Consider the following 15,887-nt stretch of genomic DNA (forward strand, 5'->3'; position numbering starts at 1 on the left):
CTGGGTCAGGGTCAAATATTAACTTCTGGAACACTAGATGGATCCCTGGCACACCTTCTCTCCTTTCCATTATACAAGGCCCTTTAAATCAAGGAGACAACGGTCTTAAATTACATAACATTTGGGACGGCCTTAACTAGGACTAGTCAAGAATCTCTATTCAACTTCCACGCGAGATTATCAATAAAACTACTGCAATCTTTCTGAGTCATGACAGGATAGATATTCCTTATTGGTCAATTAATACAAATGGTACTTTTTCCACAAAGTTTGTTTATAAGCTCCTACACCTCAGTCCCCACAGTAACTTCAACTTTAATTGGATATGGTCCCTTAAAACTCTTAATAAGATACAATTCTTTCTCTGGCTTTTCTCCCATAATAGGCTACTCTCAAACACCTACTTGCATCATAGAGGTATCAACGTAGAACCCAATTGTGCCATTTGCAACCATACAGCAGAATCTATCCGCCATATTTTTCTAGAATGCCTTGTTGCAAGGAAATTCTGGATGGACCTTGGTTTAAATGTCAGTGCTCTCCCCTATCACCAGACCCACTGGCTCCAACTAATAAAAGACATTAGCCTCCCCATCCATAATCATCCCCTCACCTAGGATATCTTCTTCCCTTTTGCCTTATGGCGCATTTGGAAGAATAGAAATCATAACGTTTTCAACAGAACTGCTTTGTTTCTTGATATTAGAGTAGGGTTTATGCGGGCTATGGAATTCAAGTACTGCACTAGGGCTACATCATCTCCTACTCTTACCAAAAATATCCAAATCAGGTAGTCAACCCCAGCTCCAGGATTCTTTAAACTAAATACTGATGGATCTTTTTGGGAGAAGGATCAAATTGGTGGTATTGGAGGTGTCATTAGGAATTCAAATGTTGATTGGGTCTTAGGCTATTCAAAAAACATTCATGCTTACAATCACACTCACACTCACACTGAGCTTATTGCACTAGAACATACTAGCGGCTAATTACCAACAATTAATCCACATTTAAATTGAAACGGACTCCACTGAAGTTGTAGATTTTTTGGACAAAAGGTTCCCTATTGATCAGAGTGTTATTGATTCCTGTAGGTATCAGTTGAGGAGGTTGGGGAATCCAGTGATCCGGCATAGCTAACGGGAAAGAAACAAAATAGCTCATGTTTTGACAAAGGAAGGATCCAAGCAAGCCACAAGTGACTATCTATCTATTATAACCTCTCCCTCAGAGTCTGTGTTACCAATACTTCAAGCAGACAAAGAAGGCTTATCATCTACTAGAATAGTTCCTATATCTATGTGTAATAAGTTGGCAAGTCTTGTGAACTCCTATGTACTCGCTATCTACGATAGCAGAGATGTAACGCCTTTGCTATTGTAACGCCTTAGTTTTTTATTAATAAATATTTCCCATTTACCAGAAAACAAAAAGGTGGTCAAAGAATTTGTTTTTTTCATCTGATGGTCAAACAATGACTTCACTATAATCAGGGGCGGATGCACATGGGTAGAAGCAGTGTCATTACTAGAATAAAAACTAAATATTTATATTAATATTCTGCAAAAATAAAGCAATATATAGTAATGACACTGCTTCTTGGCAGAGAGTACTTCTTGGTCCGCCGGTGAAGCTCGTATTTGAGCTTGTGAAGATCGTACGATCGAATCTGGACTTAGAGGTTCTATTTTTTTGAAGATCTTTGAGCGAGTATTTTTGTTAAAAAAATTGAGGTTTAGCAATAATATTCAACTAAACCATTAGGGTCAAGGCTTTCAACTTGTGGGAAATGATATTAAATAATACTTTCTTTTACTTATTTATGCAAATACGACAATGCTTACAAAACGTTCTGCGTACATCTCTAACTACAATACAACCTTGGCGCGGATAATTTCGTATTATTCATTACTCTCAACCACCCACTCTCCGAACAGAAGAGTTCTTGAATGTTCCTCCCTCCGGTTGCACATGTTAGTCGTTTTAGTAAATGAATTTTTTCTTTTCAAAAATCAAAATATTTATTGTTTTGGAAACTAAAAAGTTATTATTGTTTTTGTTTCTTCAACTCTATCGTAACTTGTTCAATTAATAAGGTGTTAATTGAGTGAGATGTTTAAGAAAAGATAAAAAGTAATCCAGACAAATACACCTGTATATGATTAAGATTATTTGATATATATTTCTTAAAAAGTATAAAAAAACTTTTAAAAAACAAATATTATTGAACGGATTATTTAGACAAAGTGGTAGATTATGACTTTTTAGGTCAGAAGACTATGCTCTTTATTTATTGAAGAAACAAAGAAAGTCTCTATCATGAAAAGTACTACGATCAAGAATTCCAAAATCTGAGCCTTCGTTAAATAATCTTTCATCTAAACTTCTTTTTCTCCTGCAGATGGTCAGATTGCTTGGGAAAAAAGGTGAGGCGAAAAACAAATGGGGGTCACAGAAACCGAGTAAAAGTGCTACAAAATACAAAAGCAGAGAGAGTCGCTTGTGTTTGTCAACTTGTACAATACTTCTATTTTTTAGTATGCATAGATTAAACTAATGAACCAAAAATTGTTTGGTTCTCTTAGTCCTTTTACGTCTTGCGGCAAAGTTGTATCCTTTAACTTTTGCTACGTTCGCTCATGCCTTTTCAAGTTAGACAAAACCATGTCTTAGAAATTGTGATTGTGCTCATTGATGCTAAACAAAAGCTCTTATGCATGTATATATTTGTTGTATGCGCGTGATTAACATTATTGTTGTTTAACCGTAAAACGGAATAATTGAATTTGTTACGTATTTTATAGACAAGTGAATTAATTTGACCCAAAAAATATTAAGTAAGTAAAAAATAAAAGGATTATGAAATGAAATTAAAGAAAATACAAGCCTGGTTATGAGTTTAATCTTTCCGGTAGCAGAAGTACGAATAATAATATGAGCGGAAGACAGTAAACGACTTTATGTGTTAGAGAGCAAAATATAGCTTTTTTGTGTACAGAGTATTTCGTGCCTACAAAATGGTGCTCATTCTCCTATTTATAGCCTCGTGTAGGGAGACAAGATTCCCGAATCAAGCTCATCTTGAATGAGAATAAAACTGTCATTGATGGCTGCATAACGGTTGGTTATAGATGTTGATATCCTCCGTAACGGCTGCTCATTGAATGCTATCTGAAATTAAATCTTCAAACTTTATTGTCAACTACTCTGTCTTCACGATTCATCCAACACCGGTCACATACTTGCATCCGGCGCTAGTTATTTGCTGACTCACTTCCCAATTATCTCAGTTCCACGTGTCATCCCTTCATTCATCCAACTGTCGCTATCCACTTTTACCGTATACGGACAATACTTTAGTATCACCGGAAAGTAGAGAAAATCCCTTTCCCTAGCTGGCAAGTATTACTGAAAGGAATGTAACCAGGGATTGGCACCATGTATTACTAAAGAAGAATATAACCAGGGGTTAGTACCCTATATTACCGAGAAAGAATATAACCAGGGGTTGGTACCGTGTATTATTGAAAGGAATGAAACCAGGGGTTGGCACCCTGTATTACTGAAAGGAATGTAACCAGGGGTTGGTACCATGTATTACTAAAGAGGAATATAACCAGGGGTTGGTACCCTGTATTATTGAGTAGGAATGTAACCAGGGGTTGGTGCCCTGTATTACTGATAAAGTACTGAATTCCTCTAGGCAAAAAGGTTCTACCTGAATTAAGCTATGTAACACAACCTGAGTGAAGAGTACTTCTACCCGAAAATATGAGCTGGATCCCCTAGGCGAAAAGGTTCTACCTGAGTTAAGCTACGTAAAACAGCCTGAGCGAAGAGTGCTTCTACCCGAAAATATGAGTTGGATCCCCTAGGCAAAAAGGTTATACATGGGTTAAGTTACGTAAAATATCCTGAGCGAATGGTACTTCTACTGGGAACTATGAGTTGGATCCTCCTAGGCGAAAAGTTTCTACCTGGGTTAAGCTACGTAAAACATCCTGAGCGAAGAGTACTTTTACCTAGAACTATGAGCTGGATCCCCCTTGGCGAAAAGGTTACCTGGGGTAAGCTATGTAAAACAGCTTGGGCGAAGAGTATTTCTACCCGGAACTATGAGCTGGATCCCCCTAGGCAAAAAGGTTCTACCTGGGTTAAACTACGTAAAATATCCTAAACGAAGAGTACTTCTACCCAGAACTATGAGCTTGATCCCCCTAGAAGAAAAGGTTCTACTTGGGTTAAGTTACGTAAAACAACTTGAGTGAAGAGTACTTCTACCCGAAACTATGAGCTGGATCCCCCTAGGCAAAAAAGTTCTACCTGAGTTAAGCTACGTAAAACAACTTGGGCGAAGAGTACTTCTGCTCGGAACTATGAGCTAGATCCCCATAGGCAAAAAGGTTCTACCTGGGTTAAGCTACGTAAAACATCCTGAGCGAAGAGTACTTCTACCCGGAACTATGAGTTGGATCCCCCTAGGCAAAACGGTTCTACCTGAGTTAAGCTGCGTAAATGGGAGGGATGAACAGTAGTGATGCATGCTAAAAATAAAAGAAAATGGAGATTTTAAGGAACTTACTTTTGGTTATATTCGTCCTTTGAGAATCATCATTCTGCACTGCTTTGTTCCTGCTTCAAACAAGAAAAAATTGTAAGTTTTCAAAGTGGTGGTCAGTTTGTGGCCTTGATGCCCTGGAGACCTTGGCCTTCTGACGTTACCCCGGCTATTTCATACCCAGATGTCCATAGTATCGCTAATCCTTGTTCCCAAGCGAGGAAATCAAATTTAGTTATCTTGCACCCAATATCAATTTGTGTCTGTAGTGCTTGTCAACTTTTCCCATGAAGCAAGTCTTGCTTAGGCGACCTTTTTAGTTTCTTTGAGATACTTTGCAGCTATTTCTTTGCTTTGCTTTTGATGCAAGATTAGACTAAAAGGGACTCAAAGAAAAATTATGGGAAAAACAGAAGCAATTGAAAGTAAAAAAAAGAAGTAATTGTGTCTTAACAAAAGGTGTCCCTTACAGGGAGAGGAATACAGAAACTTATCTGGAGGTGTGTGCTGACTTCAATGAATTATGACATGCATTTTGGACTGGACGCCTGATCCATCTGAGTTGTCTAATTCTCAAAATCCGTCACAAATGTTCATCTTGAAACTGTCTTGTTTGTGCTCATGCCGGAGTATCAAAGACCCTCATTCGGCTAGCAGCATGCGGGTTTTCGCTAACTGACCTCTCTCATTTCTCTACTCACAGTCTCTTTATGGTGCCCATCCAGGTTTTCACCAATAAGACTCTCTCATTTCTCTGCTCATTGTCGCCTTACAGTGCCCATACGGGTTTTCACCGATAAGACTCTCTCATTTCTTTTTATATTTTTGTTGACTAAGATACTTCATGCGAAGGTTGCCAAACGCCCTTGGCATGGGGACTTCAAACATTCTCAAAGATCGATCAGAAGTTCCTAATAGGGAAAAGGCGAAAAGAAACTTGAACTGAATTAAAACTTTTGGAACCGTTTTTATAGAAAAAGAAATGTAAAATAAAAAAAAACTTCTGCCCCAGTTTTGGAGTATTGGGAATATGGAATTTTTTGTTGTGATGGGACCGAACCCAGGGTAAGGCTGCCTACGTATCCTTTCTGAATCAGGTCAAACGTAGTTCACTGACTCAGAAGATTAGTTGTTTGACTTTATTTTTTGCTTTTACAAGTACACAGGTTCTAAAAAATGGGAAAATAAAGAAGAAAAATACGGCTCAAAAGAGTTAACAAAAGGGTAACACCTATTTGGGATAGCGAGCAATGATAGCCTTCGTCATCTCGATCTGATAAAATCATGCATAAAAGTTACGCAATAGGTATATATCAAACATAATATCTTTTGATTGTATCTGCATTAATAGTCATGTCCGGTACTCGTCCTTCTTCATCTACCAAGTGCAAGGCCCCTTTTAGTAACACTTTCTTGATGATGTAGGGCCTTCGCCAATTTGGGGCGAACTTTCCTTTAGCTTCTACTTGGTATGGAAAAATGCATTTCAGAACGAGTTGGCCTACCTCGAAGTGCCTTGGACACACTTTCTTGTTGTAAGCACGTGTCATTATTTGCTGGTATAACTGGTCAAAACACACTGCTGCTAGCCGTTTTTCATCAATCAGCATTAACTGTTCCAAATGAGTCTTTACCCATTCTGTATCTTCAATCTCCGATTTTACAATGATCCGAAGAGAGGGAATTTCGACATCACCCGGTATTACAGCTTCCATTCCATATAACAGCAGATAAGAAGTTGTACCAACAGATGTGTGAGCAGTCATGCGGTATCCCAAAAGAACAAAAGGCAACTTTTTATGCCATTGCCTGACCCTTGGATCATCTTCCAGAGAATCTTCTTGATGTTCTTATTTGTCGCTTCAACAACTTAATTGGTTTTTGGCCGGTAAGAGAATGGCGATGCACAATTTTGAATTACTCACATACCTTCTTCATTAGATGACTATTCAGATTGGTTGCATTGTCAGTGATAACAGTTTTTGGGATACCAAAATGACATATGATGTTGGAATGAACAAAGTCTACCATTGCTTTCTTGGTGACTGCTCTAAAAGTAACTGCCTCCACCCACTTGGTGAAGTAATCAATGGCGACCAAAATGAATCTATGCCCATTTGAATCCTTTTGGCTTGATTAGCCCAATAACATCCATTTCGCAAGTAACGAAAGGCCAAGGAGAAGACATGGGGTGTAGTTTTGATGGAGGCGAGTGAATCAGGTCATCATGAATCTGGCATTGGTGACACTTGCGAACAAAACTGAAGTAGTCTCACTCCATAGTAAGCCAATAATACTCTGCCCTTAGAATCTTCTTCGCCAAAACGTATCCATTCATATGAGGTCCGCATAACCTTGAATGCACTTCACTCATGATCCGCTCAGCTTCTATGGCATCTATGCATCTCAACAAGTTCAAATCTCGGGTCCTTTTGTACAAAATATCCCCATTTAGGAAAAAACCGTCGGTGAGCCACCTTATAGTTCTTTTTTTATCTTCCTTGGCATGCTCTGGTATTCCCTTGTTTTTAGGAATCATTTTATGTCATGATACTATGGTTCACCATCTGGTTCTGTCTTAATAGTATTGCAATAATCGTATTAATTCCGGACTTGGATTTCCAATGGATCAATATGAGTGTTGCCTGGATAAGGGAGCATTCGAGGCTAAGGTAGCCAAGGTATCGACTAGTTCGTTGTGAAATCTAGGAATGTACTTGAACTCGATAGATTTAAATCTTTTGATCGGGTCCTACACACATTGACTGTATGGAGTAAGCTTGATGTCTCGAGTCTCCCATTCGCCTTGGGCTTGCCGGATAAGCAAGTCAGAATCTTCCATAACCAATAGTTCATGCATATCCACATCGAGGGCCATTTTCAGACCCTATGATACAAGCTTCGTATTCTGCCGTATTATTGGTACAGAAAAACCGAAGTCGGGCCATTGCAGGTTAATGTTGTCCAATAGGTGAGATAAGGATTGCCCCGATCCTAACTCCTTTGATATTGGTAGCCCCATCAAAATACATTCTCCATACATGGTTGTCGTCCGGAACTACTTCCATAATTGAGTTGACCTCTTCGATTGGGAAGTATGTGCTCAGTGGCTTGTAGTCATCATCAATTGGATTCTCTGCCAAATGATCTGCCAAAGCTTGTGTTTTTATTGCAGTGCGAGTGACATAGACGAAGTCGAACTGTGTGAGCAGAATTTGCTATTTTGCGAGCCTGCCAGTGGGCATTGGCTTTTGGAAGATGTACTTTAAAGGATCCATTCTGGATATGAGGTAAGTAGTATATGCCAAAAGATAATGCCTTAGCTTTTGAGCAACCTAAGTCAAGGCACAACATGTCTTTTTTAAAAAGGTGTACTTAACCTCATAATTGGTGAATTTCTTGCTCAAATAATAGATCGCATGTTTTTTTTTGCATGTCGCATCATGTTGCCCCAAAACGCATCCAAAAGTATTATCCATCACCGATAGATATAAAAACAAAGGCCTACCAGGTTCAGGTGGGACCAGTACAAGGGGTTTTGACAGATAATCTTTGATCGTGTCAAAAGCTTTTTGGCAATCATTTGTCCACTTGATAGCAACATCCCTTTTTAGCAGCTTGAAGATGGGCTCGCACGTGGTTGTGAGCTGAGCAATGAACCTACTAATGTAGTTCAATCTTCCGAGCAAACTCATGACTTCAGTTTTGTTCTTCGGGGTGGCAGATCTCAAATAGACTTTATCTTAGATGGATCCAATTTGATGCCTCTCTGGCTGACTATAAAACCGAGGAGTTTCCCAGACATAACCCAAATGCACACTTGGCGGGATTGAGCTTAAGGTCATTCCTTTGCAACCGTTCAAAGAACTTTTTCAAATCACGCACATGATCAACCTGTGTATTTGACTTTATGATTACATCATCTACATATACTTCAATCTCTTTGTGCATCATGTCATGGAAAATGGTAGTCATGACCCTCATGTAAGTTGCCCCTGCATTATTCAAACTGAATGGCATGACCCTATAACAATAAGTACCCCATGGGGTGGTAAAAGCGGTCTTTTCTACGTCATCCTCATCCATCAGAATATGGTGGTACCCAACATAGCAATCCACGAACGATTGTATCTCATGTTTTACGCAATTATCTACAAGGATGTGGATGTTTGGTAAAGGAAAATTATCCTTTGGACTTGCTTTGTTCAGGTCTCTGTACTCAACAAAGACTCTGGTTTTTCCATCCTTCTTTGGCACAGGCACAACATTTGCCACCCAAATGGTGTATCAGACAACTCTGACCACATTGGCGATCAGTTGCTTCATTATTTCCTCTTTTATTTTATCACTCGTGTACATTTTAAATTTTCGTTTCTTTTGTTGGACTGGTGGAAAATCAAGATACGTGAGAAGTTTATGAACCACTAGATCTGCACTTAAACCTGGCATGTCATCATAAGACCAAGCAAACACATCTTTGTATTCAAATAAAAGTTGAATCAAGGAATCTCTAGTTTTTTTATTCAGTGTGAATGCTTATCTTTGTTTCTCTAACATCTTCATGACTTCTGATATTAATGGGCTCAGTTTCATTGAGGTTGGGCTTATGCTTGTTTTTCAATTGTTCCAACTCTCTTTTTATTTCCTCGACAACCTCATCTTCATCATATTCAACCTCTTGATGCATTCGAAATTAGATAGCTTTTTAAGATCTGGGAGTGAATTCTGCATGCATGTCATATTATTAAAGCCGGCATTAACAAAACTGAAATGGAAACAAAATGACAGGAATTAGAAAAAGAAAAAGATACAAAACTTAATACGAAAGTGAACTGTATTTCATTGAATTTGAAAGGATAGAAGGGTTAACATAAAAACAAAACAATCATACTGAGATGTTTGGATTACAATCCTGAAAGTAACCCAAAGTACAAAAAAGAAGCTGCAAAAGAAAACTACCAAGACTCCTTCCTTGTGGGGGAGAGGAGTTGCTTCGCAGTTATTGAGCATGGTGTCTGGGCCAATTAGTTGCATATCGGCACGACTAGTGCCTTTACCAGCCTGGATCATACTCACTTCAGAAAATATCTGGCTAAGGCCATGGAAAATTTCATCAATGTTTTCCTGTGCCGATGAATTTTGACCCTCTTGGAGTCGTGGCTTGACAAAAGTGTAAAAACTGTGAGGGATAGGTTGCTGCAAGACCCACCCATGATTTTTGCTGTGCTTGGCTTTGTCTTCGTCTGCTTGTGTTGGCTTGAAGCCTAAGCCAAAAGTACCCTTGTTACCGAATGGAGAAATGGGCTTCGAAATTCCTTGCAAAGATGCCCCCAAGCCTTCTCCTGTATTACAACCTTGTCTTAGCATAAGTGTAGCCACCATTACAGATGTGGCAAAGAGACGAGAATGCATAATGGGTTTTCCTTCCTCAACATGGTCCACATCAACCACTTCGAAAGCCTGATAGACAATGGACTCACATCCTTCATTGGCCTCAATACACGGGATTAACAGGGCTTTATAAATGGATGACTCGTCTTCTCCGTGAACAATAATTACTTGCATGTCATGTTCGAATTTGAGCATCTGATGCAAGGTGGATGGCACAGGTCAGGCCGTATGGATCTATGGCAAGAAGAAAGTTATAAGAAGTTTTCATGTCCACTACTTGGAAGACAATTTCAAAATCAACCGGCCAAATCGTCATGGTGAGGTTGATCTCCCCAATGGTATCTCTTGTCGAGCCATCAAAAGCCTGGATGCAAACATTATTAGGTCGGATTCAATCTGTATTGATCTTCATGCTTTGCAAGGTGGAGAGAGGGCATACATCTACACTCTAGCCTCCATCAACCATGACTCCCTTTACATAGTGCCCCTCATATTTGACAATCAGGTGCAAAGCCCTATTGTGCCTGGCTCTCTCCTCCGGGAGTTCATCATCAGTGAAGGAGATGTTTTTCACCTCATAATATCTTCTGGCCATCTTCTCTAACTGGTTCACAGTGGTCTTCTCTGAGACATGTGCTCTCGTTCAGCATCTTGCTTAGTACACGGACATGCTCTTTTGAATGTATGAGTAGAGATAGTAAAGAGATTTGGGCAGGAGTCTTTCTCAGCTGGTCAATGATTGAGTAATCTTGAAATTTCATCTTTTTCAAAACTCTTTCGCCTCCTCTTCAATGACTGGTTTCTTTATTGGCAACTGGACTTCTCTCATTTGCTTGGCCTTCCTCAACTTGACTTGAACCATTAAACTAACAAAAAAACCTAATGACTACAAACAAACAAAACATGTAGTTAAGGCCTTAAACTAATTAGCTTAAACATAGACAAAACTACAAATAATAAATATAAAATTAGAACTTAACAACTAAGGCAACACATAATACACATCAGACAGTTGTTGTTTCAATCTTTTACTTTCTCCGACTCTTGCTCAACTGGCTGACCCTGGGGGTCGTCACTAACCAGCTCGATTTCATCATTGTTAGCCATTACTACCTTTCCCTTAGATCTGGTGAAGTAATGATGTATTGCCAGTTTCACCACAAACCAACCACCTTAAGCTTACTATATAAGAGGAAACAAAGGTGTTAGGGTTAAGCATTTTATAGATACGAATCACACGTAAATATGTTATGCTCCTAAAATCATTACCATCTCTAACATATTTTTGGAAGGCTTTATGTTTTACTCCAGCTTATTAGGTTGTTGCTTATTGACGCTCTTTTTTTTTGTTCTCTCTCTCTCTTTCTCTTTTTTTCGCTTTTCTTTTCACTCACCTCATTTTGAAGCCTCATTTTAGAGTCATTGAAAAAATATTTCGATCGAAACTTTTGGGGGTTGTCTACGTATCATGTCGCCGCATGAATCAGATCATTACGTAGTTTAGGAAAATCAGGAATAAATAAATAAACTAACTCCTTTTTTTTATTTTTTATTTTTTTACTCGTATACAAATCACACCACGAAAGCTCCTAACAAAGAAAATATTTTTTTTTTGTGGGAATTCTTGAAAGAAAGACTTCTAAAGAAATTTTTTTTTTTTTTTTGCTTTTTTGAAAGAAAGACTTCCAAAGAAGAAAGAAAATATTTGTGGGGTTTTGAATTTTTGCCGTTGAATAAAAAAACAAATCTTTGGATTCTGAGTTTTTTTTTTAATTTTCGAAAGAAAAACTTTAGAAGAAGAATGAAAATATTTTGCAACTCAGTTTATTTTATTTTTTTAAAAAAAAAATTTTAAAAAATTTCTAGATTTAATGCATAAAAAATTAAAGAAAAATATTTTTGAATTTTTGAAAATTGGGGGCTGGACCCGATAAAGGTTGCCTACCTATCTCACATCCGGTGAGAATCAAACTTGCGTAGTTCGAACCAAGACTTGATAGATTTTGACCATTTTTTGGACACCTCATATCGGATTAGTTCTTTTTTTATAGTAAAAACAAATTATTTGTACAAAACTAGGGAATTGATTTTTTTTTTCAATTCCGCTCAACTAAATTTCTAAAGCCAGTCAACAATGTAAGTAATCCTTCCAAATGATACAGCAAGTAGCACATAAGTGAACATGATGGTCTCAAAAAGGATACCTGTGTTATATGGACCCGACCCATGTGTCGAGCTTCGCTAAGTCAAATGCACATGATTCAACAAAATGATCGTACTAGGGATAACCAGGCATGTGACTTATTCTTCTAGGTTTTAAAAATCCTAGGGGATGAGGTGTATCTAGACTGGCCATAAAACGAGCAGACAACTCGAGTTGGGAAGGGGTAGCGTACCGGGAGCAATACTTCTCCGGTTTAACTACTGGACCCTCCCCTTTCTTAAATATAAGTGACTAAATCCTTCCCCGGGAGCCCAGGCCCACCGGCTTTATCTCAAAAAGAACGAGACGTGTATCCTCGATTCCTGGGGTTGTATTTAGAAGCCTCAGAGGGGTGCGCAAGAAGACAATTTATAATACAGTTCAACAATATCAAAGCGGTAAATAACATGCAAGTAGCATATTAGGCCCAAATAAATCACCGTATATGCAAAATTAATAAAGCCAAATAAAGTCAATGTACAAGCTCGAATTCTATATTCCCTAGCAGAGTTGCCAAAGCTGTCACACCCCTTTTTACCCCAAAAATAAATATATGTTATGGATTGTGGGTTAAAGAGTTTTTTCAATTAAAGTGACAAACTTGAGTAGGGATTATTTTATTGTTCAGAGTCTCCACTTGGAATTGATTTTCGATGTTCCAAGTCACCTTTTATTTGAATCCCTAGTCAAAGGAAGGTTTGACTCTATTTTTATTGATCCGCAAAAATAGGAGAGCAGGTAAGAAATTCTGTTGACCGGGGAGAAGGTATGAGGCACTCCCCAAATCTCGTGATTCTAGCACGGTCGCTTTATTGTCTTAAACTTGGCTTGAATTAATTTTGGACAAACTATGATTTATACCTTAAATTACTATCATCTATTGTCACTTAAGAATTAATAATTTTGGTCTAGGAGAGTGCAAGCACACAAGGTCCTTATTTAATCACATGTACTAAACCAAGGAACGTGACAGTACACATGGTTTAAATAAAATTAATTACTAAAGAGCATAATTTATTAATCCAAGGTCAAGGAGCGAGAATGCACACGCGACCATTTTATTATTAAATGTTGACCAAAGATCGTGTATGTAACACATGGCCTACATTTGGAACGTGCCTAAAACTGCCTATCGCTTAGATTAATTTAATAAAAGGTAATTTGAATATGCAAGAAGAGAGGATATATTACTACTTTATTTAATTAACATATACTAGCATTAAACTTGCTAGGCTTATGCTTATTTAAATCCCATGGTACTAGGGTTGCTTATCGGGCGGATCAGATGATTATTTACTCTTAACGGTTCGGCTTATCGGTTATCAGCTTTTAAATATATTAATCCGCTAGCCAACCGATAAGATATCGGGCGGATTGATATCGGTTTAGCTATTATCGGCCTAGTTCAATCTGTATTACAGAGGACTTTTTTGGTCCTTCATGTTACAGCCTATTAGTTGTTACACCAAAATTGACACCTTTAAACACTAGAGAAATCTGCTAGTGCCCACTGACGCTGCTTTCAGTTTAGACTACAAATATTGGAGCAATGGATGCAATTGGATATGACGCACATACCATTTTCATAAAGATCACATCAACACTAATTTAATATGTAAAGATCTAGATAAAAAAGATCTAAAGGCAAAGTTGTAAAGATATTTAATTTACACATGCTTAAATCACTATTTGCTAGTACGTGATTAATCCATACACAGAAATAACAAAGAGTACAAAACTTTATACATATATTTACCCATGCTTATTAATCACCAATTTACTATCCATATATAGTAACTACTTAAAATCTTAATTGTTTTATAATAATGATGAATGGAGATTCTATTAACACTTAATACTTCCTAACATGGCAATTACACCTGTCAAAATGAGTCCAGAATACAACTAGAGATAAAATAAAAATTTAGACATAAAATCTATAACAATTAGAGACATCCACAAAATACAACTGCTGCAGTTAACGCCTAACAGTGCTTCAATTTCTGCAGCTTCAAAGTTCAAACAGCAACCTAAGAGTTTTTGGAATCACTCTGCAATGGTAGAACCATTTACATTATTAATAGCATTCAAGAAATAACAAACTTCTAACATCCAACAGCCTAGCACTATATAACTCAGATGGTAGCAGGCTTGAAATATGACAGCTTGAGGGCACAAGACTTTACAAAATGAGATCAATGAGTTTGCAGATCCACCTTAAAATTTGAGCTAATTAGTAGAATTATATAAATTGTTGATCTAAAAATTCATGTTTGTTGTTAATATATTAACATATTTATTAACATTGTATTACAATTCGAATTCTTACCAGATATATTAACACTACACGTCAATTACGGAAGGGTCTTTTCCATCGCTGGCTAAATCTGAAAAAACAAATTAAAATAATGAGTCGTGTGATAAATATAAGCATATCCATAACACTTATATACAACAAATATAGTAACAATATTATTACCTTGTTCAAGCTGCTCGATTTTATCAATATCTTCCTCAACACTAACAGGTTATTTTAATTTTTTATTTCGAAGCCAATCTTGAAGACACACTAGAACTTGCACCAATTTAGGAGTTAATAAACTCCTAAATGAATCAAGAAGACGTCCTCCCATACTAAACGCACATTCGGATGCCACACTTGAAACCGGAACCGCTAATACATCATGAGCCATCTCCGCAAGAACAGGAAATCTAGTTGAGTTTAATTTCCACCAGAGAAGAACATCAAATTCTTTAGTGTCATCCTCAGTTTCTTCACCAAAATATTTATCTAACTCTGTTTTAGTATCTACACCTCCACTCTCACTTTTATATTTTTTTATATCTTGCAATAGTGATTCTAAAAGTCCTGTATTTTGGGTGCTTACTTGACTGTCAGAAAGCCCGGAAGTAGAAGTATCCAATGAAGAACAATCTGAAGATGAAGCAAGCACGACACCTTTTGAGCTAGACTTTACATACTCACTAAATAATGAAGTCATGTACTTCTTCACTTCTGCTTGTATAGTTGCCCCCAGATCTTCACCAAACATCTTTACAAGTGCATAACCCACTGATTCGAGCTTGTAACGTGGATCCAAAATACATAAGATGAAAATTATCTTGTTCATTTTCCTTGGATCACCCCAATACTTATTAAACTTTTCCTTCATCTTCTTTGCCATTTCACTTAAAACTGTATCTTCATTTGCTATCAATTGCTTCAAATAAACAGCAACCACACAAATTTCAAGAAAATAAATATTTGATGTAACATAACGTGATCCAGATATTTTCAAAGTAAGAATATAGAAGATTTCAAGAAACTTTGTAATTCTTTTTACATTCTCCCAATCACCACTCAAAAGTTCACCTGTAGGAATTTCAACTTCAATATAAGAATGCTCAAGATAATGTCTTACGCCAATTTCACTAGATGCATAATGTGAAAATACACTTTCAAATTCAACAGCCTTGCGCAACATCAAGTAGGTGGAATTCCACCTAGTTGGAACATCCAAGCATAAAGTTTTTTTTACAATTGAGTTGTTCATCATCAAAACATTCTTGAAACCTTTTCAACCTCGCAGGAGACTGCCTAACATATCTCACTGCATGCCTAACATGTTCAATAGACACTGAAGATTCTTTTAAATCATCCTGGACCACAAGATTCATGATATGAGCCATACATCTCACGTGAAGGTGATTGTCGTTCATCAAATTAGTTCCCAT

At 37.5% G+C, this 15,887-nt stretch overlaps 2 protein-coding genes across 2 annotated transcripts; both read right to left on the reverse strand.

Annotated features, from left to right (window-relative positions):
• Positions 1-5,871: 5,871 nt before the first annotated feature.
• On the reverse strand, positions 5,872-6,324 carry LOC117276957 (uncharacterized). The gene has a single exon (XM_033656383.2). The coding sequence runs from the start codon at positions 6,322-6,324 to the stop codon at positions 5,872-5,874; it is 453 nt and encodes a 150-aa protein (XP_033512274.2).
• An 8,171-nt stretch (positions 6,325-14,495) lies between these two features.
• LOC138905769 (zinc finger BED domain-containing protein RICESLEEPER 2-like) lies at positions 14,496-15,887 on the reverse strand. Its single transcript, XM_070194290.1, has 3 exons — positions 15,727-15,887; positions 14,797-15,656; positions 14,496-14,539 (listed from the first exon to the last, which is right to left on the reverse strand). Exons 1-3 carry the CDS (start codon positions 15,885-15,887, stop codon positions 14,496-14,498), a joined length of 1,065 nt encoding a protein of 354 aa, XP_070050391.1.

Source organism: Nicotiana tomentosiformis, chromosome 2 (genome assembly GCF_000390325.3).
Source record: "Nicotiana tomentosiformis chromosome 2, ASM39032v3, whole genome shotgun sequence".
Classification (NCBI taxonomy): Eukaryota; Viridiplantae; Streptophyta; class Magnoliopsida; order Solanales; family Solanaceae; genus Nicotiana; species Nicotiana tomentosiformis.

Bases quoted from the DNA above. Each gene is read 5' to 3' on its own strand.
- LOC117276957 (XM_033656383.2), bottom strand. From the start codon at position 6,324: ATGACTGCTCACACATCTGTTGGTACAACTTCTTATCTGCTGTTATAT.
- LOC138905769 (XM_070194290.1), bottom strand. From the start codon at position 15,887: ATGGGAACTAATTTGATGAACGACAATCACCTTCACGTGAGATGTATG. The intron at 15,657-15,726 runs GTTTCAAGAATG...TGTTCCAACTAG, and splicing joins TCTCCTGCGAGGTTGAAAAG to GTGGAATTCCACCTACTTGA. The intron at 14,540-14,796 runs GTGCGTTTAGTA...TTGTTTTTTCAG, and splicing joins TTCAAGTGTGGCATCCGAAT to ATTTAGCCAGCGATGGAAAA.